This window comes from Arvicola amphibius, chromosome 3, assembly GCF_903992535.2.
Source record: "Arvicola amphibius chromosome 3, mArvAmp1.2, whole genome shotgun sequence".
Classification (NCBI taxonomy): Eukaryota; Metazoa; Chordata; class Mammalia; order Rodentia; family Cricetidae; genus Arvicola; species Arvicola amphibius.
The window spans coordinates 155,958,253-155,984,810 of NC_052049.1; the positions used below are offsets into that span (position 1 = coordinate 155,958,253).

At 36.2% G+C, this 26,558-nt stretch overlaps 1 protein-coding gene across 7 annotated transcripts in view; it reads right to left on the reverse strand.

The window, feature by feature from the left end:
• Window positions 1-26,558, reverse strand: part of Snx14 (sorting nexin 14) — a 74,804-nt gene that overhangs the window by 8,946 nt on the left and 39,300 nt on the right. For 4 of the 7 annotated variants that reach the window (XM_038322009.1, XM_038322008.1, XM_038322005.1 and 1 more), the window contains exons 7-23: window positions 24,842-24,926; window positions 21,541-21,697; window positions 19,562-19,637; window positions 18,931-18,975; window positions 18,763-18,843; window positions 18,556-18,670; window positions 14,609-14,764; window positions 13,649-13,773; window positions 13,406-13,464; window positions 11,847-11,873; window positions 9,971-10,103; window positions 5,940-6,141; window positions 3,869-3,952; window positions 3,391-3,491; window positions 1,431-1,542; window positions 412-452; window positions 179-298 (exon numbers count right to left, since the gene is read on the reverse strand). In XM_038322009.1, coding sequence (XP_038177937.1) covers window positions 179-298; window positions 412-452; window positions 1,431-1,542; window positions 3,391-3,491; window positions 3,869-3,952; window positions 5,940-6,141; window positions 9,971-10,103; window positions 11,847-11,873; window positions 13,406-13,464; window positions 13,649-13,773; window positions 14,609-14,764; window positions 18,556-18,670; window positions 18,763-18,843; window positions 18,931-18,975; window positions 19,562-19,637; window positions 21,541-21,697; window positions 24,842-24,926 — 1,719 coding nt within the window. The remainder of the gene's footprint in view (window positions 1-178; window positions 299-411; window positions 453-1,430; window positions 1,543-3,390; window positions 3,492-3,868; window positions 3,953-5,939; window positions 6,142-9,970; window positions 10,104-11,846; window positions 11,874-13,405; window positions 13,465-13,648; window positions 13,774-14,608; window positions 14,765-18,555; window positions 18,671-18,762; window positions 18,844-18,930; window positions 18,976-19,561; window positions 19,638-21,540; window positions 21,698-24,841; window positions 24,927-26,558) is intronic. The other 3 variants (XM_038322007.1, XM_042054670.1, XM_038322006.1) reach the window with 1 other exon arrangement.

Sequence of the window (26,558 nt, forward strand, 5' to 3'; positions counted from 1 at the left end):
GAAGACAAGGAACGGGAAAAGGCTCGGGCTCCAGACAGATAGTAGAGAACTTTTAAAACCAGTAAGAAAACCAAGGCTGCAAAGCCACAGTCTGTGGCCATCCCGTGCAGCCTCTCCTGCAAGCCCCACCTACACTGCACTGTGCATCACGTACTGCCTCTTTAACAACATGTAGTACCTTCTTGTTGTTTTCAGAAGTGGGGCTGAGAATAGTCAGTTCTGGTCTACTCGGTTTAGGTTTTGGAGATTCACAAGAATTAATGAAACTCATGATGAAAGGTTCCAAATGCTGACCTTTCTGCAGTGAGAGAGGAGATAAGTAAGCACTTTTAATATCACAGAGGCCATACAATTCATCAGTAACTAGGTGCATCAACATCATTTATAAGTATACATAAATCAGTAATTCACCTCTTTCATTAGTTTTCCAGGAACAGACTTTATAATTTTCCCTGTAATTAAAAATAAAATATCAATTTTGTGAAAGTATAACATAACTGTTTAATTGTTTACATAAATATTTCCCTAGGCAGTTTTAAACAGTAAATAGTCAAATAAAAAGTCAAAGCTGTATAGAGTATTTATAATTCATCATTTCACTCTTCAACAGAAATTCCTAATAAAGGTGATACCCCAAACTAATTCACAGATACATTTGGATTTATTGTAAAACTCAGTCATGAGTTTGTAGTAGAGATCTAAGAAGCTTACTGCTGGTAAATGTTAGTATGCAATAACGAGATGACAACGAATTCTCTATTTTGATGTCTATTTGACCTAATGTCCGTTTGTTTGTTCACTTACTCATTTATTCCTTCCCTCCTCACTCCCTTCCTTTTGTGTCTTTGGTGCCAAAACCAAACCTAGGGTCTTCACATGTTCAGCAAATGGTCTACCATTAGCTTCATGCTTTGCCCAGAAAAATTTTATAACAATGTTTCAACAGGACAGGAGAGATGGTTTAGCTGTAGGGGAACTTGATGCTCTTCAGAGGACCTGAGTTTGGTTCTCAGTCCATGTTAGCAGCGCACAGCTGCCTTTAACTCAAGCTCTTGGGAATACATCCTCAGAAATCTGCTTGGTGATTTTGTTGCACAAACTTCAGAGAGTGCACCTAAGCAAACTTACAACAGCTATAAATCACTAGGAGACATAATTTAAAGAACCACTGTCATGCAAGCAATTTCTCATTAAATAAAGCACTGTTGTGCTACATGACTTTATTTAAATATACACATAAATGCAGGGATATTAATAGTTTTTCTGTGATAGAACAAGAGGTGACAAGTGACTGGTAAAATAACAAGGAAAACATATCTCTAACTTCAAAAGAAGTCCTTTGGAATTCATCATGTGCCATACTATCAAAACCATTTTTCTACACTAGTCTGAAAACATTGTTCTTATATATGTTTTTTCCAATGGCTTACCAAGATTTACATCTGGAAGTATCTTATCAAGAAACTGTGTTTCCCCACCATTTGGGGAGAGAAAGTCAGCCAGAAGTTGACTGTTACTCAGTTCTGGATGCTGCAGAAGTTTCTTCAATGAACAGAACAGAGGAGGGAAACAGATTAGAACTATGGAAGGGTAATCAAAACTGATCTAAAACAACTGTAAATAAAGAAAAAGCAAGAAACTTTAAGTCATCAAAATGTATTTCCTATTCTATCCACTGAAACAATACACACACACATAGTATATATATATATACACACACACACACACACATACTATGTGTGTATGTGCATGCATATATATAGTACATGATTGCAGTGTTTGTATAACACAATGTACATATACTGAGAAAAATAGGGAGTCAATTCTGACTGATGACTGGTAGAGAGCTGATCCCGGAAAATCAAAAAACAACAACAACAACAACAACAAAAAACACCTACAAACTGTATAAAAAAAAGGACTAAGTAATAAAGTGAGAAGGATAATTCCCAAGCTGAAAAAGTTAGGCATAAATCAAGCACGATCCAACATCCTTAGAATACATTTAATTTTTTTTAAACCAAAAGGTTTTCTTTCCTAAGTCAAGATTTTAATTAACTTAAAACCCTCTCAAGAAACAGCTAATATTTTATTGGTTGTTAATTTGAAAAAAACACTGAGTATCATGGATATACCTCAGTGTTAGAGTGCTTAGCTGGCATATGCAAAACCTTGAGTTTGATCCCCAGTATCACAAAAATACAATACAAACAGTATACATATGATATTTTTCCCAAGACAGGTTCTCACTATGTAGCTCTATCTGTCCTGGAACCCACTATATAGACCAGGCTAGCCTCAAACTCACCAAGATCCAACTGCCTCTGCCTCCCAAGTGCTAGCAAGCATTAAAGGTGTGTGCCACCATGACCAACCAAAAGTTCATTTTAAAATCCACATAGAAAAACGTATGCTGGGCTAGAGACATGGCTCAGAGGTTAAGAGCACTGGCTGCTCTTCCAGAGGCCCTGAATTCAATTCCCAGCAACTACATAGTGGCTCACAACCACTAAAATGATATGGTGCCCTCTTCTGGTGTGTAGGCAGAACACTGTATACATAGTAAGTAAATTTAAAAAAAAAAAGAAAGAAAAAAGTATGTTTTAATTCTGTGGATAGGTATTACAGAGTAAAGCATGAATGAACAAGAGACATCTGCATATCCATGTTTACCGTGGTACTACTCGCAACAGCCAAGTTACAGAATCAGAGCAAAACTATGCATGCATCAACAGATAATGGATAAACAAATGTATTATGTATGCACATTGTTGATTCATTCAGTCACAAAGAACAAAGTGATGTAATTTACCAGAAAATGAATGGAACTGGAATCATCATGTCAAGCAAATAAGCAAGTTTCAGAAAGATAAACACTATACATATTCCCTCATAAGACTGTAGATTAAGGAGCTGGAGAGATGGCTCAGCACATAAGAGCACTGGCTGCTCTTCCAGAGGTCCTGAGTTCAATTCCTAGCAACCACATGGTGGCTCACAACCATCCATAATGAAATCTGGTGCCCTCTTCTGGCATACAGGCATACATGAAGGCAAAACACTGTACACATAATAAATAAATAAATCTTAAAAAAAACATCATACATTAAGAAAAAGACATGAAAATGGAAGAGGGCTATTTAGGAAGAAAAAAGCAACCAGCAGGAGGCAGGGAAGGAGGAAAAGAGAAGTATGGATTATGAGCGAAGTAAGTATGATCAAAATACATCATCCATGCATATGGTAATGGCATAATAAAAACATTACTTTGTACAATAATATATGCAATTAAAAAGAGAAGAAATAATTGAGGAAAAAGCACAAAGAGAAGAGAAACAAACTGGAGTTACTGATGTCTCAATTTGAGCAAGCAAGCTGGTGGAGCTGTACCTGCAGATACTCCTGAAACTCCTCTCTTTTTGACTTTAAGAACTCGTAGTTTTTGGGACCAATGATCCTTTTGGATGGAAGCTGAGCATCGGGAAATGTGCCTGAAATTGGTGCATAAAGTTCTTACTGTTTTGGCTACTTTAAACACTATTTGAAACTACTATGAAAATTCAGATTCACAATACTGTCTTGTAGTGATATGACTATGTTTTAAACAATCTTCACATAGAGAGTTGGATAGCAATTTTTTATGTACAAACAGCTGCTTTAAATTTTTATTAAAGTCAATATACATTGTAAAAACTTAAAATATAGATATAAAAAGGCAAAAAAAACCCAACATTCTTCTTTTCAACAGACCTACATACAGATGTCAACATCAATTGGTACACTTACTTAAAGTAAAAAAATCTGGTACAAGACATTTCAAGAAAGCAAATCACTGAATTATTATGTTTTATATAAGAAAACAACATACCATGAAATTCTGTTAGTTTTGATTCAAGTACATAGAATTCAAGATATCTTCTATAGACAGACCAATGTTCAGGCTCATGTCCAACTGTAAGTTAAAAATAAGCAATTTTATAACCCACTACAAAAAGTGAAACAATAATACTAAAATGGAGGTATTGCATTACAATCTTTATTTTAGTTATCACATTATCATATTTCATTTCATATTTTAATTCTAAATTATCTAGAAGGAATTGATAAATTTCATTTTTATGATGTTACAAGCAAAGAGATGGTTACAAAGCTAGTAGGAACTTTTAAAAGAATGCAATTACTATTTTTAAAATTTACAAAATTATTTATGTATGTTTGTCTGCATACACGTGTATGCCGTGCCATGGCACATATGTGCAAGTCAGAGGACAGCACAGTTCTCTCTTCCACCATGTGGGTCCCAGAGCAGTAAATCAGGTTGCCAGGCTTAGTGGCAAGCACCTTCTTTTATACCCTGAGTCATTGCATCAGCCAATAAGACTGAGAATTGTATTTTCCTGCACAATAAACATCAGTGTAGCAAGTGATAAAAATGACATACATTTTCCTCCTCTGGAGGCTATGCTTCCTAGGTGTGGACAGTAAGGCTCTGTCATGCTGGTGACTATAGCTATTTTTAGAATATGTTTATATTTTAAATTTTAATTATTAAGTCAAACTTTCAGAAATAGAGCACAAAAATTTTAAATGTTTGTTCAAAAAGTCAATAACAAAAGTATTTGACCACTGGGTGGTGGTGTTGTACACCTTGAATCCCAGCACTTAGGAGGCAGAGGCAAGTGTATCTCTGAGTTCGAGTCCAGCCTGGTCTACAGAGTGAGTTCCAGAATTATTATTCAGAATAATCTGATTTTATGTTCTGTGTTCCTGAATTAGGATTAGTTTCTGAAAATATTTTTTGAAAATCCAGTAAGAGAAATGATGAGCACTGGCCTTCACTGCTCCTCAGTTAACTAGTCTCTCATCCCACTTTTCACCTTACAGATGTTCCCCCTTCCTGAGCTTTCCCTGAAGTTCCTATTCGTCAGTCCCAAAATGTGTAAGACTTCGTATTCCCTTTATACTGAATGCCCCACCTGCTCAACAAAGCTGAGTGGCGAGTGATTATTCTGCTGTCAGTGCTGTTCAGTTCTCAATTACAATCCATACCTGAGACAGCCAAAGGAGAAAAGACAGCAAAACATGAAGACATTTGGTAAAGTTGTGTTTGATCATCGTTCATCCAATTCTACTTTGCCATTAACAAAAAAAGGGGGGAAGGAGAAGGGGGGAGGAAAGATGTGGGGAAGGGAAAAATATGATCAAAATATATTGCATGAAAAAATTATTAAAAAATGTTCAACATGAAAAGAAAAAATGGGGAAAGGGAATGCTGTTTAAACTTGTATAATACAAGGTGGAGAGACAGCTCAGTACAACTGAGCTTGACAGCTAGGAGCCACATGGTAGAAAGAAAACCAATGTTCAGAAGCGACCTCTATATATGTGCAACCCACTCACATAAAATTAATATAGTAAATAAGTTGGTATAATACTTAATACAGTGGCAAATGCATTAATGATAGCTAGCTAAGTACAGTGGCTAATGATGACAGCAACAAAACCAGTAAAAAGAGGGATTAGAGAAATGGCTTGGTGGCTAAGAGCACTGGCTCTTCTTTCAGAGGATCCAGGTTTGGTTCCCAGTGCTCACAGGGTGGTTCACAATCTGTAGCTCCAGTTCTAGACCTCCAGAAACCAAGCACATACATACATACAGCAAACTCACACACACATAAGATAAAAATAAATCTTAAAAAACAAAACAGCAAAAGAATATTATATAAGCTTCCCTGGGCTCTGAGTCTTGTATCAAGAACCACTCAGTGTTGGCTGAATAAATTAGCCAACTGATAGCACGTAATCTAGGAAACACTAGGCTTTCACCCTGTTTGAGCTCTGGACACTTACCTGGAATCTCATTCAACAGTTACAAACAGCAACAAGTTTACACTCAGTAAAGACAGATACAGAGCATCTTAGGAACTCAGAAATCTTACCTGCTCGTCTATCATTTCTTTCAACATCGATACAAAACACAGGTATTCTCTCCTTTTTCTCCTTCCTTTCAGAGGAGGGATCCTCAAAAAAGTCTACATATGGAATACTAATTTTCCACGCAGCAAGGTTTCGAGGAGTATTAGGTGTGCTCACAGTTTCTACTGGAGAATCATCCTCCATTACCACAATACCTTCTTCAATCTGGAAAAAGGGATCGGTGAATTTAATGTTTCTAATACATTCATTTTTTTTAACTTAGAAAACTAGCTATATAGAATTTTCTAAGAAAGTAAAGACAAAATGTTAAGCTTTTTTATTTGCTTTTGTTTTTGAAGACAGGGTTTCTCTATGTTAACAGTCTTGACTGTTCTGGAACTCACTCTGAAGACTAGGCTAGCCTCGGACTCAGAGATCCATCTGCCTCTGCCTTCCACGTGCTGGGATCAAAGATGTGCACCACCACCCAGCAAAAAGTTAAATTAACAAGTGACTAGCATCAACTCCATGTTTCATGATACCATATATAGATCAAAGTATAAAATAAAATAGAGAATAGACATTTTATATTATGGAAAACATAAAAGATGAAATATAAAAAGTTCAACCTTGATGCTTAATAAAAATTAATATACTCCTATCTTTCATTTCAGAGTATAAAATTTAATAAATGGCATCACACCATTGATGTAGTTGACACAGAGAAGATGGATCTGTGACACATGCCTCATGTATGTCAGCATAATCTGTCTGAAATTGGGTGACATATTTCTACAATGAACCATAAACAGATATGAATAAGTAACTTCATTCCTGAAAACATTCTTAACATTCTTATGAAAATATTTATTTCAACTAATTTTTTAAACTGTAAAAGTAGTCTAAATATATTCACTGCAACAAAAAGAATGTGCAATTCAAATGCAGATCTAAAAACGATCTACTTCTACAGAATTAGATTTTTGTTTGTTTTGAGACTGGGCTTTTCTGTGTGGAGAGACCCTGGCTGTCCTGGAACTGGCATGTAGACCAGAATGACCTTGAACTCACACAGATGCACCTGACTCTGTCTCCTAAGTGCTGGGGTTAAAGATAAGTGCTACCATACCTGCTATATTTAGATTTCTTACCTCTTTGCTTCTAAAGTCATAAACATCTATACTTTCATTTAATATCTAAAAACAAAATAATTCCTTTTAAAAAGGTCATCTATAAATATAGTTCTTTTAAATCCTTCTGAGTCATGCTAATGTTTACCTTATTTGTGTATTTGCTTTTTGAAACAGGTAGCTTGCTACACAGCCCAGGTTGGCTTTGAACTGAGCATCCTCCTGCTTCAGTTTCGTAAACACTGATATTACCGGTAGATACCACCATATCCAGGCAAAAATGTCAAAAGTAAACTAAGTAATTTCCATTTCGTTTTATTTCAAAAAGATTCCCTCTAAGAAGAGTATGGGGAATAAGGAAGACAAAAGGCTAGCTACTTACTTAAGAAATAGTAATGTGCCGGGCGGTGGTGGGGCACGCCTTTAATCCCAGCACTTGGGAGGCAGAGGCAGGCGGATCTCTGAGTTCGAGGCCAGCCTGGTCTACAAGAGCTAGTTCCAGGACAGGCTCAAGAAACTACAGGGAAACCCTGTCTCAAAAAACCAAAAAAAAAAAAAAAAAAAAAAAAAAGAAATAGTAATGTTTCCTATGTTTAGCTTTCCTATACGTGCTTAACTGTCAACTTATTAATGGGCATATTAGATTCCAGAAATTTATTTGTAAATTAGTTCTGAACTTGGAAAGAAGCATATTTTCATATAGTTCTAATTGTTTTGAAGTGAGACAAGGTCTCACTCAGCTCTGGCTAATCTTGAACACATGATTCTACTGACTCAGGCAGTCATATTCCCATAGTGCCAGGTTTTCATCCCTGAGCCAGTTATCACAATGTCTCTTATATCCACAGAGATATAAGCCCTGATACTGTGCTATACAGTGTGCAAAGTGCTTACTATACTCCAAGCGTCGTTCTTAAGTATTTCAGGCAGATTGCTTGTTTAACTCTATTTATTATACCCCATGTACAACAGATATGACGGTCCTGATTTCAAATCACAATAAAATTGGGCAATTTGCCTAACCTCACATAGCAAGTAGGTACCACTGTCAAATATCATTTCAACTTTTTAAATCACACACCAGGGAGATTAGCAATTCCTAGAAAAACAATTTTCAAGGTCCCACAACTCCTAACTAGCACAGTATTGCATGTGACCTGTGACAAAATCAGCAGTACAACCTGTTCAGTGTCTTCTAAACTCTAAGAGGCGTCATCCTTAGCACCTGTGCTGGCTTCAGAAGTACTACAATGAGTATGCTTACTAACAATTACTTCAAAATAACTAATGGAGAGCCCAGTGAACACTTCCAAAATTAAAAATGGGAATTATCAGGAGTTAGATCTATCAATTACCTTGATCTGATCATTAGTCATTGCATATATGGATTATATTTACATATTTATTATATCCTGTACCATAAATAAGTAAAATTGCCATGTATTAATTAAATAATATATTCAAAATAGTAACAGTGACAGTAGTAAGGTCACAAAGTGAGAAAACGCTCAGTTCTGTTGGTAGCTCAGGTAAAGGCTAATGCACACAGGCGAACTGTAAAGGTAAAGTGACATTTTCTGTATAAAGAACAGAGGAAAGGCCCATCGTGCAGGACTGCATATGCAAAGGTCAGAAAGGTACAACAGCATAGTAAGCGAAACACACATAAACAAGGAATCCTACCAAACAAGTCTCAGAGGAGGCCTGAGAGATGACATGTGTAAGTGCCACAGTCTAAGCAGTGGTAAATTAAGGCTTCTAATAGCAACGCAAACACTCCTGAAGCATATGGGTGGAAAGAGATAACATCAGGACTGAAGTGGAAGCCCAGGGAAGAGATGATAAGGGGCTAGGAAGATGACTCATTCCATAAAGTACCTGTCTTGCCAACAAGAAAGACCTGAGTTAAATCCCCAGGACAGAGAGAAAGCTGTGAGTTGGGTGTGAAGGCGTATGCTCTTAACCCCAGGAGATGAGGCAATACCAGCCTGGCTTTACACAGTGCACCACACCAGCCAGGGCTACACTTAGACAGACCCTGACTTATTTATCTACTTGTTTGTTTTTGGTTTTGTTTTGAGGCAGTTCTCACTATGTAGCTCTGGCTGTCCTGGGACTCACTATATAGACTCAAACTCAGAAATCTGCCTGCCTCTGCCTTGCAAATACTGGGATTCAAGGTATATACCACTATTCCCAGCTAATAGATCCTGTGTAAAAAAACAAAAAACAGTGGTATACAAGCAATAGTGCAGGCTTATAGTCCCCACACTAGGGAGGCAAACATTGGCAGATCCTTGGGTCTCAATGGAATACTCCAAGCCAGTGAGAGACCCTATCTCAATAAATAAATAAATAAGGCCAGCAAAATGACTTAGTAAGAAAAGGGGCTTGCTGCTAAGCATGGTGTCCTGAGCTCAACCCTCAAGCCGTACACTGTGGAAAGAGAGAACTGACTCCTGCCAAGTTGTCCTCTCAATTTCACATGTTCTCTCTCTCTCTCTCTCTCTCTCTCTCTCTCTCTCTCTCTCTCTCTCTGAAAAGAATAATAAAAGAGGTACACCTTGCCAGATGAACAGCACCTTACTTCATCCTCTGGTGTACACACACATGCACTTGCACACATATAAGCATACACACACAAGCACATACCAAAGGTCGTAAACTGACTACCAGAAATTCCTGGGCTTATTTTCTTTAATAATCAATAACTTGGGTCTAAGAAAAGAATTTTAATGGGATAAGTACAATGAAACTACAAAACTAATGAAAGAATAAACATTAATATATAAAGGAAGTTTAAAGGAAGGAAATAAAGAATAAGGAAAATAAGTTACCATACCTCCCACTTAATGCTATATTGAAGCACAAAATTGTAGAAATATCAAATTGAATTTTTTTTTAATTGAAGAATTTCCACTTACAAAGTCATCTTCACCTTCAGCCAGACCATAATTGGGCAGCATAGCTCCCTCCATTGTAGTACTCTTGAATACTCCTTTAATTTTGCTACCTATTCTGCTGATTCCAAATGATTCTCCTCTTTTTTGTGTGCTTCTAAATATTAAACAAAAATGTATCAGGTACATAGTAAATTATTGGCATCTACTGTACTATACACAATAGCAAAGAAAAAGCAAACTAGCTTTGAAACAGCAAATCAAAGGAAAATTAACAATGTTTGGAGTTTTCAGCCTCAGAATAAGTTTCAGCATCCAGGAGCCAAAATTGTCAGAACATATTAACTCTTTGTATGAATAAATGAGACAAAATTTACTAACAAACATTTGAAATGTAGCTAATGCTAACTTCAAAACATTAACTGAACTAAAAGTTTTGAGAGAATGACAGCCCCCTACTGGTATATAGTTCTCATTGCCACTAGAATTTTGTCAAAGCGTACACGTGTATGGATCTGTCAAACAATTTTTTAAAAACTGTACATCCATTTAGAATAGTGATTCTCAACTCTGGGTCGTGACCCCTTTGGGATTGCATATCAGAGGTTTACATTATGATTCATAGCAGTAGCAAAATTACAGTTATAAAGTAGCAACAAAATATTTTTATGGATGGGGTCACCACAACATGAGAACTGTATTAAAGGATCGCAGCATGAGGAAGGCTGAGAACCACTGATTTAGAAGAACTGAATCACTAAAATAAGAATGCAAAATAAATATATAAAACTATGATCTTCCCATTACATTTTTTAAAGAAAACTTGATGAAAAATAATTCACCTCTATCACAAATGCTCAAGTAAATTCAGTTTTATAATCTCATATTCCAAAAGGAATCAGGTATAAAACAAACGTAGTTAACTTCAAAGTAATACAAACAAAAGAAAGATGCCAGAGAGAAAGGCTAGCAGTGATGGAAGAATAAAAGCAGGCATAGCTCCAAGGAAGCAGCTCGCTCTGCCATAAACATTAAATACTAGTTCTACAATTTTTTTCAAAAGTGAATTTCCAAAAGCAGAAATTGCTAGAAAGAAAAAAAGGAGAGAAAGCCTAAAAGCATCAGGAAATGATCTACTGGGGCCAGATGTTCTAGGTCTCAGTAAACCAAACTCTAACTTTATCCAAACTAAAACTTGCGGACTACTACCAGAGACCCCACTACAGAGACCAGTGTAAAATCTGACCACTTGTTTAGACTACTTAGCTCAATGGAAGCTATTATTTCTATAGGCAAAGCGTATGTACTGAAATAATTCAACAATTAGAGATATAAAATAACACTGATCAAATTTCAAACGTACCAGATTTTACTAAAATATTAAAATAACAAAATTTCTAGAGCCTAGACAGGCTGTTCCAGGATTTAGAGATTAAAAACAAAGCAGGTTTTGAACTATGACATATTTTTAAGTCTCATTTGTGACTATGCCTATACTCATAGAAATGTCATTATATTTACTTGGGGCAAGAAAATAAAAAATAAAACTCACAATTCTTTAAACACAAATAATTATAAAAATTGTTCCGTAGACTCAGTAACCCTCCTTACCCCCAAAAGGAGTCAACAACTTTGAAAATTAAATAACGGTAAATAAATAATAAAACTATCTTAATAGTATTAGGATATTTTATTTCATAATTATATGTTATTTTGAAAATATTTCTAGAATCAAAGTAGAGATCCACTTTAAAAACTTATCCTAAATAATTTATATAAGAGCAGGGCAGCACAGCAATTCCTATTTTTCTTTTTTAGTTGCACCTAGGTTGCTTGGGGTGAACTTTCTAGATTAAAACAGACAATTTATACTGAAAAAAATCACATGCTCAAGACTTACCGGAAATCATCCAAACTTAGGCTACCTCTGCAATATCAGATATGTGAGATTATATGAGGAGGAGAGAGAGAAAGCCCAGATATTAAATAGGTTTCACTTTAAAATATAACATCAAATTTAAAAAGCTTAAAAGTCATATAAGTGGATAGCCTTCACCTTTGCAAAAGGAAGAAATCCTATAAATCACACCATACAGGGAAGAAAGACTAGTACATGGCTGGGTATATGCAATCTAGATAACTAGCGTTCTTGAAAACAGTATGTCAGCAAATAATTCAGCATTTTCTTCTCCTTAGGCGTACCATTTGATACGGCAGACAATATGTAAACAGCAGCTCAGGTTTTTCAATGCAGACTTGTGTCCGTGTTAGATGTACTCATATGTGCTCCTTAATGTATTTTTGGCTTGAAGTAAAAATGAGTGTTTTTCCAAGGATGGTGTCTCATGCCTATGCCTATAATCCTAGCACTACTGCAAGTCTGAGGCTAACCTAGATTATACAGTGAGCTCTTGTCTCATACAAACAACAAAATGTATGGGGGCTAAGGATGTCAGTAGTAATACTGTTGCCTAGTATGATGCCCTGGATTCGATCCCAAATAAATAAACAAAAATCCACAACATTTTAAAGAATACTTGAAGTTATAAAGTAAGCAAAACATTCCTAAAGAGTTATACTTTGAACATACAATAAAGTAGGTCAGAATTAGCTATATGCACTAAAATTTCACTTTTAAACTACAAGAAACAAACCAAAAAAAGGAGATTATTTTATTTTCTCTAAGTCATTTAACAGCAAATTATCAAGGCTACTCTAAATTTTTAGCTAAAAAATGTTAGCAAACTCTTCTACTGATTCTATTTAGACAAACGAATACTGGAGTATAAAAGAAGCAGAGTTCTCTTAAGTGTCAAAGTCAACATTAAACTCAGATAAATATAAAAAACATATTTTACTTTTTTAGTATTAAAAAATTAATTAACAATTGTTTATTGGAAATAATTAAACTTAAATCCAATATTGCTATCATGTTAAGAAAACCACTGACATGACCATAGTCTGTTGTCTAGAAAACCAGCTTTATAAGCACATACTTACTCTGTGCCAGACGGGGAGTTGAGATTGTATTATCACTAAAAGGCTGACTGTAGATTTATTAGTGATAGATAGGTATGTGTGCGAATGTCCGTGTGTGTGTGTGTGTGTGTGTGTGTGTGTGTGTGTGTGGTGCATGTGTTAAGGCAGGGTCTCACAGAACTCATGGCAGCTCTTCTGCCTCTGCTGGAAGAACATACTTTAAATGGCTGTGTTAATATCTGTACTTCCGTCATGCCTTTCTTTTTTATATTTTAAAACTAGAAAGATGTGTGCTAAAGATACCGAGTGCTCATAAAAGTCAAAGAAAACTTCCACCACTGAAGCCGAAACCTTTAACTTACATCTCTCTAGCAGGTGGATTTCATTCAGACAAACAGTTGATAAAGACTATAATGCTATCACAGAATGATCAGCAACAGCAAGTCAAAACCAGTACACACCACAGTTAAATATGCCTACCTGTTGAATTTGGAATTACGTGTTGGTGATTCTGCACCTCTTAAAAGTTGCCTGAAATACTTCAAAACAATAAATACAAATTAGGATTAACTAAATCAGTATTTGACATTGAAATACACTACTTTATCTTACTTCATCTTGTTTTGGGTTTTTTTAAACTTATTTTGCTGCTTAAATCACTTAACCTAATGCTATCAGAGCCACTATGAATATATAAAGTCCTGTGTTGAAAGCCTAACTTACCTCATCACTGTGGCAGAACATAGGGGTGAACACATTCTCCAAGAGGGAAAGAACATGTTCATATGCTTCAAAAAGACATCTCATGGTTTGCAGTTTCACAACATCTATGTATGGGCCTTCGGCAACTGTTTAAAAAGAATAAATTGTACACATTATTTCTGAATAACAGAAATAAAACATAGTCATTTAAAATTCGTTATGTGAAACAAACATACAAATTATGTTTTATAGAAACACCACAAGAAATCTTACTAGAATGAGAACTGAGAATAACCTACCTCTAGTTCTGACAAACATTAGTTACATGAGTCTTTTGTTTTATGGATTTTCTTAAATGACAGGATCTTACTGGCAGCCAGACTGTACTGTGCGGTCTTCCTGCCCCCTTCTAGTGTTAGGATTACAGGTCTGCACATCCATGCAAATTCTTTAAACTAAGCAAACTAACAAAAGATCTCTAAGTATTTAAAGAAAATGGCAACTTAAGCTGCCATGTAGCTTCCACGGCTGTTAGAATAAGTAAAGAATACAGAAAGCAATCAAGAGTGCATATTGCTCTTGCAAAGGACTATGGTTCAGTTCTCAGAACCTTGTTGGGCAGCTCACAAACACCTGTAACTCTAGCACAAGAGGGAACTGAAACCTCTGCCTTCCAAGGGCACCTATGCTCATGTGTGGGTATGCGTGTGCACATACTTGAAAGTAATAAAGTACCAGGTGTGGTGACCCAGACTTTTAGTCCCAGCACCAGGAAAGCAGCAGCAGACAAATCACTGAGTTTGAGGCCAGCTTGGTCTGTAAAGTGAATTCCAGGCTAGCCAGGGCTACATAATGAGAGAACCTCCCAGCAAATAAGTATGTCTAAATCTTTTTTTAAAATAGAAAAAAAAAAACATATGAAGAAAACTTGGAAACTGGAAAAATGTAGAATATCCATTCTCTTTGTCATCTTTGACTTACTTCTTTGAATCTCGTCTACAATGAAGGGATCAAATCTAATTTTGTCAATACTTTCATCCAAGCAGTATGTTTTATAAATCTTCTGCAATTCTTCATGTAGAGATAGCATTTCATCATTTGATAACTCCGGTCGCAAAATTCTATCATTAAATTCCTCTAACAAATCAAAGAAAGATTATGGAAAAATTACTTTAATATAAACACTATCATGAAAACTTCATATTCTTATTCTTACTAAAACCAACAAATACAATCAATTATTTTAAGCTTTGAAAAAACACTTGAGAGTAGAAAACTCAGATGAAAGACAAAGTCAATAAGATTTTTATCTTAATAGAAAATAAATAAATGTATAAATATCAATATAAATTTGCAACAACAAAATAGTATATTTGTAAATTTTTCTGTAAATAACAGATTGAATTAGTTTCTTATACCAAAGGTCTTTCACTATTTTAAAATCCAGTGACTCACTACATAATAATGAAAATACAGCTTGTTGTGGAATAATCTTTTTGTACACTGTGAAGATGTGTCCTTGCCTTCTGACTGGTTTTAAAAAAGAGTTGAAGGGCCAATAGCTATTCAGGAAGAGGTTAGACAGAACTTCCAGGCAGAGAGAGAAGAAAAGGAGACGATAAATCAGGGCATGGGAGAGATACCACAACACAGAGAAGAAACAGAAGGTACAAGATGGAAGAGACATAAAAAACAACAAGGCAAAACATAGATTAATATAAATGGAGTAACCTAAGTTATAAGAGCTAGTGAGACAAGCCTAAGCTATAGGCTGAGCTTTCAAAATTGTTATTTGTAAGCTGGTGGTCCAAAGAAAAGTCTGTCTACATATGGGGGCTCGAATATCCAAACATAGGGACTAAAAAAGCTTTTTAAAAAATTCTGGACCAGGGGCCAGATGTAGCTTCCGACTCCTGCAGGCTCTCAGGCAGGCTAGTGCTTGGAACCAGTGTGGCTACCAACTGCTGCCTACAGACTGGAGCCAGCTGCTAGCACTATCCACCAGCACCACTAAGTAGAGCTATGCAGTGTCTGACATGGCAGTTTAAGATTTGTCTCACACGGTCAGAGAACACTCCAAGTGCTTAGTAGCCAGATCCAGACACAGAAAACTTTTTAAAAGGTATAGTACGTTTTAAAATGTGCTTAGTGAAGAAAGAAAACAGGTATAGACAGTCATAAAAAAAAGTTGAAAAATAATAGTATTTAAAGAGAAAGTGAAGTAATATTTTTTAAAAAAAAAAAAGCCACTTAAAGATGAGAACTACAAAGGACATCTGGATCATGTAGGGGGTTTTATTTACTTCGATTTTCCGAACACTAATCAACAGCGAACAACAGCTCCTGAGAGACACTGGCTCAGGGAAAGAACTGCTAAATTAAACCAGCCTGGATACTTTAGGGATGTCTTGGCTTCAAAATGGAAGTCAGACAAAGTCTCCCGTTTGGGGAGAGGTTGCACTTTTGTTTCCACAGGAAATGAAAAGCTATGGATTCTTTCAAAGTTAATCATGATCAACCAGGGAAGGCGTCCTGAGGATTTCGGCTAGACATGAGGAACATAAAACAAGAAATCATCTTTGGATGACTTGTGTACAACACACAGTCCATACTTGTGTTAATGTAGATATGTATGTTATCTTTGAAAGTTTGTGTATTTTTGGAACAAGAGAACCAATGAAAATGGGTGGTCCCAGTGATCCAACCTTTCAGAATGCCTCTGTTCCTCAAAATTCTACATCCAGAACAGCTTCAAGGCTGCTGACTGAGATGGTTCAGCCTCACAGACTATTCCAGCCAGGACTGCAGATAAGCTTTGCACTTTTCCATTGCACAGAGACTTAACCATTATCTCAATTTCCTCGGGTTCCCTAAAGGATGCTGTTGTTCACAGACAACAGGAAGCAGTCTAGAGAACACAACACCCATATTCCCAAGAGGTAGGATGGGAGGTTTTTAGTTGTTCCATGAGTTATGGATGCTTGTCATCATGTAGGGGGATTGGTTACAAATTGTTACTGCTCATGGTCAGGGAGAAAGCTAAACAAAGATTAGATTCATGGATCTTTTTCTGAAGGGAAAAAGGAGGATATAGAATAGAATGATGGGATAAAAGGGTGGATTGTTGAGTCTATTTTTGAACAACTCCTAATCTCAAATATTTTACATTGATATAGATTTTTATATACTGATACAAATTTAAAGTTATTTTTGTACACTGTATATGTGTTTAAGCTATTGTACCTATGCAGCTCATTTAAAAATGTAATGTAAAGTTCTAGTCCTTGAAAGCTATTTAGGAAAATAAAGAAAGACAGGTAAATAGTCATCTATAACAATCAAACAGACAGGTGTTTCTGCCAGTTCTATAGTTTTGGAAGTTGTTTGGCTCTGTACTTCCTGTTTACTCAATACTTCTCAGGTCTCTGATGGATTGAAAACTAGACAATTACAGTTGCAGCTTTCCTTGTTACCAAATTAAAAAAGGAAACTCACAAAATATTATAAAGTGTATAAGACTGAGAGGTGTAATGATATTTCACTTGTATTTTAATAAATAAAGCTTGCCTGAAGATTAGAGAGTAAAACAACTACCCTGGTCAGCCTTACAGACCAGGCAGTGGTGACACACACCTTTAAACCCAGTAACCACACTAGTTTGCCATAGAAACTGAGTGGGAGTGGTGCACACCTTTAATCCCAGCACTAGAGAGAATTACAAGACAGGAGGAGACAGCTCTCACACACAGTCTCATTCTGAGGATTCCTGGAGGCAGGATCACCATTTCAGACTGGGGTAGAGTTAAGAGCCAGTGGCTGGCTGTTTTGTTTTTCTTACCTTCAGGTTGAACCCTAATATCTATCTCTGAGTTTTTATTAATGGTGCTACAGAAAGGCATAAAAGCTTAAACTGTTTACCAAAAAAAATGTTTTGAGGTCTAAAAAGATAGTTTTGGGTTGGAAATACAAGTTAGGATAGAAAATGAATTAGGTACAAAACTTTGGACTTCCCAAGATAAGATAAACAATGGAGTATTTTCTCTGAATTTGCCAAATGCAAATAGATTGGGCATTGTAAATGTAATTGATACCTGATAATTGTTCCTATTGCAATTAGTTTTACTATGTTAGAGTTAAACCCTTCCCTTTTTATTTAGACAATACCTGGTAATTGTTCTTATTATATATAAATTTATTGTGTTAGAATTAAAACCTTTCTTTTTTATTTAAACAAAAAGGGGGAAATGTTGGTGAATAATCTTTTGGTACACTGTGAAGATGTATCTTTGCCAAGGCATCTTCTGATTGTTTTAATAAAGAGCTGAATGACCAACAGCCAGGCAGGAAGAGATTAGGTGGGACTTCCAGGCAGAGAGAGAAGAAAAGGAGATAAATTGAGGTGCAGGAGAGATGCCATAGGACACGGAGAAGAAACAGAAAGAAAGAAAGTTGCTTCGAAGAAAGGTTAAAAAGCCATGAGGCAAATGTAGATTAATATAAATGTGCTAATTTAAATTATGAGAGATAGTGGGACAAGCCTCAACTATAGGCTGAGCTTTCATAATTAATAATAAGTCTCTGTGTCATTTTTTGTGAGTTGGCGGCCCAAAGAAAAATCCATCTATGAGAGCTCACAAATCCAATGACCCATGATATTACAGTCTGATATTCTGAACAAAATGGAGACAAAGTGGTACTGGTTTGTACTGTTAATGAGATATTTCACACAGTATCGCTATGTTAGATTTTAATAATTCTTTTCTGCTACTAGGATTTGACTGCAGCCAAAGATAAGATCATGCCCTACCTAGAAAGGAACAGATATCTGAGAGAAAACCCAGTCACTCTTAGAATACCTAGCAGACAAAATAAGCAAAGCATTAACAAGTATAAAAAAAGATACTAGTGCGATGCAAATGAAGCCTCACCAACAGTCAGACAAAACTGCAGGACGTGTACAGCTCCCTCCTGCTTCAGAAAGTTCATAAATCGAAACAAAAGATCTTGTTGTTCTCTGATTTGCTTCAATTCTAACTTCAGCACCTTGTCACAATTTGAGAAGAAGAGTAAGTTAAAAATACACAAATGTATTTCAAAACTGCTAGCTTAAAAACGTTAGTGCTGAAAATACTCACAGATGGTTTTTTATTTCTAGGTTCTGCAAATTTCTGCAAGAATGGAACCAAAGCAGAAGCTGGTTCAGTTGCTTTTTCAGGCTTTGAAGAAACAGAATTATCAGCTCAGTAAAATACACAGTCAAAATTTAATGCACTTACAAGTGTTGTAATATGTTCAATACTCACAGGACTGTCATCTATGAAGATGATAAGCAAATGATTGACAGTATCCTAATAAAAAGCAATAAACACAAGTCAGAATAATTCCACTGTCATGTTCTGCCAAGAATTCTCAAAACTTTCACATTATCAAGCTCACTACAAAAATAAACAGCACAAGTGACAGACTAAACTTTTGCACATATGTATTGTAGAGGGACTCCAAAGAACTATAATCAGAGGTTCTTAACTCCCAAAGCATGAGCAAAGAGCAGTTCTCTTTGCCATTTAAATTAAACCTGTTCCTTCAAAAATCCAACTAAGCCAAAGTCAGAATTGTCGAAGTAGTCATTCATCAATGGATAAATAAATGAGTAAAATGTGACACAGACATTTAATGGATTATTATTGAGAATTGAAAAGGAAAGGAATTCTAAAACATGGTATGTAATTACCAAAGACTCATGTGGGAATAAGGAATTATTGTTTGTGGGTGTTGAATTGATAGGGTTTTGGTATTAAGACCAAAGTTCTGGAAGGTGATGATGATGGATGCTCAAACAAGCACATGTTTCATAACACTGTACTATACACATAAAAGTTTTTAAAAAGCAACTCAAGTATATTTTATAATTAAAATAAAAATTTTTCATCTTACTGGATCAGCTAGGAAATCCAAAGAAGGAAGAAACACAGAACCAGATAGAATCTCTCTTATAAGTAATGTCAGGGATCTGGAAATAGAAATAATAATTCTGTATTTAGTGATTGCCATTAGTTCCTCATCTTTCAAACACCTCTGAACTAACAAAAAATCCTATTAAAGTGAAATTATGGGGCTGGACACAGTGGGCCATGCCTTTCATTCCAGCACTGGAGAGGCAGAGGCAATTAGATCTCTTAGTTCAAAGTAGCGTGGTCTACATAGTGACTTCCAGGCCCTGTAACTAAGGGCTACAGCGTAAAACACTGTGTCAAATAAAATTACTGGATTTAGAATGTAGTTCAGTGGAAGGGAGCTTCCCTTACAGGATTCCTAAGGTTCCTCCCCTACCCACCCATCCAACCAACCAAAACTATCAGATTAAAATTCAATAGGACAAGGAAGGGTCATCAGATTCTGCGTTTTCAGAAAGTGCTAGGTGACATGGTGCAGAATCACAAACTTGCACTTGCGTTCTTAGCTTGCTAAAAGTGGCTACTGTCTAAAAGAAATGAGTACTTTCTTACAAGAAAGAATAAGGAGACATCAGAACACTGTTCCTTCTACAATCTTTAGTATGCTTATAAATTCATGTCTGCAAGCTAGAGATGTGGTTGAGAGACTGACTAGCATATACAAGGTTCTGGATTTAATCTCTAACAAACACATCAAAATATTGTTTATGAGCAGTATGTTCAATAGTACATTCCCTAGGACTGAGACTATTTTAATTAGTAATACAAATTAGACGACAAATTTCTTTAAGATGGAGGAGCTTGGATGCTCCATGATGCTCAGGATGGATTTTCAAGTTTGTATTCCTCTCCTGCTTCAGGCACCTACAGTGCTGAGATTACAGGGCGCATTCAGCTAAAGACAGCTTAGTCAAAATATTACAATACTCTACCAACATGTACTTACACATCATTTAATAAATAATTATTTTCAAGAATATCACAGAGCTGCACATAGTGGCACATACCTACAATACTAACACCCGGAGGCAAAGCAGGTAGGGGACTACATAGTGTGGTTCTGTCTCAATAAATTGAAAGAGATACAAAAGAGGTGGAGTAGAATAAAAGGAAAAGAAGGAAGAAAAGAACAAGCCACAATTTTTCCCTCTAAGAACTATCAGACAGCATTTGGGAGAGAAAGGCAGGCAATCACTGTGAGTTCGAGGCCAGTCTGGTATACAGAGCAAGTTCCAGGACAATGGCTATACAAAGAACCCCTGTTTAAAAAAAAAAATCAGGGTAAGGGAAATGAGGTAACTTATGGAAAAATCTAAGTGTACTTTTACCAGAAGAAGAGAGAGCGGAGGAAAGAGCACCTAGTTATTCTTTCCAGTTGGACAGTTAAAACCCAAACTTAGCTGCAGAATCTGATCAAAGTGCTTCTGACTGTAAGAATCATAGTGTGTACATCTTTTATTTATTTTTTAGTTTATTTATTTATTATGTATACAATATTGTGTATGCCTGCAGGCCAGAGAGGGCACCAGACCTCATTACAGATGGTTGTGAGCCACCATGTGGCTGCTGGGAATTGAACTCAGGACCTTGGGAAGAGCAGGAATGCTCTTAACCACTGCGCCATCTCTCCAGCCCGTGTGCACATCTTTCAAAAGGAACACCAAGAAAATAAAGCAGGAGGATTTCAAATAAAATTAATTTTACTCATACTTATCTTTGATTTCTAAGATCAGTTTTTAATAACAAATTCTAAGGCCACACAATATACTTTAAATACCAGCACCTAAACTGGCATTTTAAAATCTGACAAATTATTCTCAAGTGAAAAACTATTCATACTATAAGTCTTATAATAAAACATAGTAATATACATATAATATGTTATATGTATATATTTAGTATATATATATTGCTCTACATATACAAATACTACTATGGTATTTTCTAGTACATTTATACCTGCAATCTGTTGCTTTAGGAGGCAAAATATAAGGAAAAAGTAATTCAGTAAGTTTCCTTAAATACTGTAATTCATCTCTTCGACTTCTCAAAGCCACATGAAGCTCTGGACCATATTCTTCTAATGCAGCTTGTTGCAAATACTCCGAGTTTTTTACTGCAAATAACAATAAAAACTATTGAATGAGTTAGGATATATTAAATTACTTCATTTCTATTACCATACAGAACATCTAACCTCATTCCTCTCCTAGCACTTGCTCTCTAAGTAGAAAAGGGAAAATTTTCAGAAATAGGACATAAAGGGAGAATTTCTCCTTTGCTGTGAACTTACTGTGGCGTCTGGAACAAGAATGCCTCCAATAGTCTCATAGTTTTGAATGCTTGGTCATTAGGGAATGGATACTTGACAGGGGTTAGGAAGTGTGGCCTTGTTTGGAGTAGGTGTGGCCCTGTTGGAGGAAGTGGGGGCGGGCCTTGGCGTTTCAGACGGTAAGGCCAGGCCCAGTGTATCTCTCTTTTCTCCATGCTGTCTATGCGCCACCATATGTCTATTTTTGCCTTAACAACAATGGAACTGTAAGCCGGCCCCAATTACATGCTTTCCTTTGTAAGAATTGCAGTGATCCTGGTGTCTCTTCACAGCAACAGAACACTAACTAAAACACGTACTTTGCAATAAGTTCGTTTTCTGAGTCTATTTCCCTGAGCAAATAAGAATTTAAACTCATGATTTCTACACTATATGCTAGCAAATGACTTAAGTGGGAGAAAGTACAGACAATGTGTTCTAGTGTGCACGAGCATTTAATTATCAACTCATTCATTTTCTATGACAAGGAAAATTACCAAATTCAAAATTCTTTGCTGCTCTTATATCGATATCACCGAGAAAGTCACTAAGAATATGGGAAAAAATGGCTTCTTCGGGAAGTTTTGCATTTTTAGCCAGATCACAAGATAACAAGAGGTGTAATTGAATAAGCAAAAAAAAAAAAAAAGAGTTATCACACCTTTGAAAGAACAAAGGAACCTTAACTACCTATTGCTAATAAAAAAGTCAGCCCGAAACAGCTGTGTGATTCAACTCTATGACACTATGAAAAAGTCAAGCCTATTGGTATTTTTCCTACTTTTCCTCTGAGAGTAAGTAAAGTGGTCTTTACAAAACTGCTACAAAGATGCTGCCTCTTGTATATTCTTGCCAGTGACAAGACAAAGGTTTTGATGTATTTTTTAGTCAGGCATGGTGTATCCACAGTGCATGGGAAGTAAAGCAAGAGAATCACAAGTCAACAGCCTTGGTTACAGCCTGAGCTATAGGAAACCCTGTCTCAAAATAAATCGAATAAATAAATAAATTAGTAGCTTATATAGATGTAACTTGTTCATTTTAAGAAGATTTTAAAGTTAAAATTATTTTTACTTATGTGCCTGGCGCCCAAAGAGGCCAGAAGAGGGCACTGGGTACCCTGGGACTGAAGTTACAGACGGTTAAGTGACACCATGTGAGTGCTTGGGACTGAACTTGAGTTCTCTGGAAGAGCAGCCAATGTTCTTAACCACTGAGCCATCTCTCCCAGTAAAATTTTTTTTAAAAAATTATTTTTATTATTTTTGTTTTCATTTCTCTGTGTTAAGAGCTCTGACTGTTCTAGAACTGGCTTTGTAGACCAAGTTGGCCTTGAACTCACAGAGATTTGCCTGCCTCTGACTCCCAAGTGCTGGGATTAAAAACATGTGCTACCACACCTGGCTATTATTTTTTAATTATATGCAGATATATGTGTTTGTGTGTGACTATGTACATATGAGTGTAGGTGCCTGCAGAGTCCAGAAGAGGACCCTCGAGTCCCTGGAACTAGATCACAGTTGGTAAGCCACCTGACATGGGTACTGAGAACTTAACTTGGGTCCTCTACAAAAAAGACATGTGCTCTTAATTACTCAGCCACTTCTCTAGTCCAGAGGTAAATATTTTGTTGTTTTGAGACAGTATCCCACCATGTAGCCTTGGCTGCCAATGTAGACCAGAATGGCCTCAAACTCACACAGACTATGGCTGCCGCTACTTTCTGGGTGCTGGAACTAAAAGTGTTCACTGCCACACTCGGCTCCCAAGGCTAAACTTCTTACCTGATGTAACAAAGACTAAATGCTAACCTAATAGTTTTACTTAATTTAATCTCAAATCTAATTGCAACACAATTTCACAAAATGTGAACTAGTTCTATTAACTGAGATTATGAGGGATGAAAACAATGGCTCCATATTCAAATGAGGTCACACTTAAAGCTGTTTCTCCACTGCAGGATTACTCAGTGCTTTTGCTTACAGGGAATTTTTAGAAGGGAAATACAAATAGCAATACCAAAAATTATGACCACATTATCTGTTTAAACACTACACAGTCTCCTATGCAGAACGGCATTCTGCTCTGCATAATGTGTTTCAGAAAGCACTGAGGAAGAGTACCAAATAGAGAAAATATCAGTCTCACACAGAAGCAAGTACAAGCACAGAACAGATAAAGGAAACATTTTTAGCTAGATTTTAGAGCAAGAAAATGCCAAGATCCTGAGGAGGGAGGGCCTTGGACTGAACTTAGGACTGGAGGGGGAGTGGGAGAATCAGTGGAGGAGCGGGAAGGAAATGGGAGGAGGGGAGGAAGTGGAAATTTTGAATGGTATTATTTATAAAGCAATAAAAATTTTTAAAAATTACTTTTAAAAAAGCCAAGATTTCCCTCATTCAATCAGAAAACACTAACTTAACACAAGCTTGTGTAAATCACATCAGCAAAAGGCCTACTGGTGTCAGAGTAGAGCTGCTTTAAAAGGAGAAGCAGGGAATTAACAGAAGAACTGTGATATGGAGAAACAAACATGATACATAATACATGGTGGTGATATGTAGGATGAACTAGAAGAGTCTGAAATCAGAAAACCAGGAAAGAGACATGAACAATAAGAGCAGACCATCATTCAAAGAAAAACTGAATTTTTTATTGCCATTCTTAAAGTATCTATGAAGATCATTAAAAGGGTGTCAGTACTCACATTTATTTTTTAAGATTTATTATTTATTTATTAAATATAAATATAAATAATAAATTATTAATAATAATAATTATTAAATTATAAGTCACCATATGGTTGCTGGGAACTGAACTCAGGACCTCTGGAAAAGCAGCCAATGCTCCCAGCCTCTGAGCCATCTCTCCAAGCCCAGTACTCATATACTTTTAAGTGAAAGCTAACGTATGAACAAAATTACCCAAACTACCATAGAACTGTATTACCTTTCTGTCTTGCTTTAACAATCACTTCTATATGTTTCATTGCCGCTTTTAAAAGTTTCTTGGTTATAATAGATGGAATATCCACCTAGAAAAATTAACAAAAATAAAACTTAAAAAATAATTACTAAGTTGAAATGGCAAGAACATTTTATTTACAATAGTAGAACAAAGCTGAAGAGTAAAATGTGGTACAATTAATAGGAGATTATACATTTCAAAACTGCTCTCACCACAAAAAAGAAAAAAAAAGAAAAAGAAAAGAAAAATAGTTAAGTATCTGAGATTGTGGGCATGTTAACTAGCTTGTCTTACTTATTCCAAACTGTTCTGACGTACCAAAACATCATTTGTATCACAAAATACACATATTTTAAACTATTTAAAGTAAACATTTAAACACTAGGAGGCACAAGATTTGAGTGGACATTTCTTCAAAGACGAGAGGCAACAGCAGATAAGCAAATGGAAGGCTACCCAGCATCCCTGGCACCAGGGACACACAAACCAGTCACAAAGCATCGTTCACCCACCCCGGCCAGATAAGCAGAAACAATGATAAAGAGGGTGTGATGGGCATGCCAGTTATCCTAGCAGGGAGAGGCTAAAGTCTACAAGTCAAAGGCCAATTGGAATATCTAAGGAGAAACCTGCCTCAAAAGAGAGCACAAATCACAAAAGAGAGCGAGGATAACCAATTCTGACAAGGAAGTGAAAGGAGCATGTTCACACACAGGCAGGGCAATGCAAATACTGCAGCCACTATGGAAACCAATATATGAAACATAGAGCTACTATCTCACCAAGTAATTAATTATACTCTTAAATACAGACTCAAGATGATAACTACTAAGATATAAATTTTCATGATTTTAAGTTGAAAATAACCCAATATCCATCAACTGAAAATGATGAATAAGTTATGGTATATTCAGCCATCAAAAACTTAATTGCAGATATGTTACAATATGACAATATAAATGAATCTAGAAAACATTATGCCCAGAAAATGAAATTAACTGCCAAAGCCATGTATCAAATGATTCCACTGACATCATATGTCCACAGATATAGAGACAGGAAGCAAAATGACTGCTGGCTAGATGAGCAGACTGAAGATTTTGGCAAACATATTCATGATTAAAAGTTAATAGATATTAATCATGTTGTTATGAAAAATAGTTCTGGGGCAACTGTTTCATAATAGACTAAGTGTGGGAAACTGTTAATTTTTTAAAAAAAAGATGATTGGACTGAGAAGGAGGCTCAGTAAGTAAAATTTTTGCTACATAATCAGAGGACCTGAATTCAGATTTCTCATACCCACACAGAAACTAGTTGGCACTGCATGTGCCTGTAAGGCCAGTGTCGGGGGTGGGGGGTCAGGAGATTCCCGGGGTTTGTTGGCCAGCCAGCCTAGTCAAAAATAGTGGAGCCTCTTGTTTACACACACACACACACACACACACACACACACACACACACTTGTAGAGGGAGGAAAGTAGAGAGGTAGAGAGATCAGATGGTTGATGATACACCATTTAAATAAGTTCTTCAGATGAGTTAGTTAATAATCATTAGCTAGTAGAACTGATGTGCTAGGCTTGAACTAGCCTAGTGGATTCTAAAACAGCAGCACCTTGCACTTGGAGTATAGTATATGTATGTTCTTCTTTTCCCCTCTTTCTTTGTTTTGAAACATGGTCTTATTATATAGCCC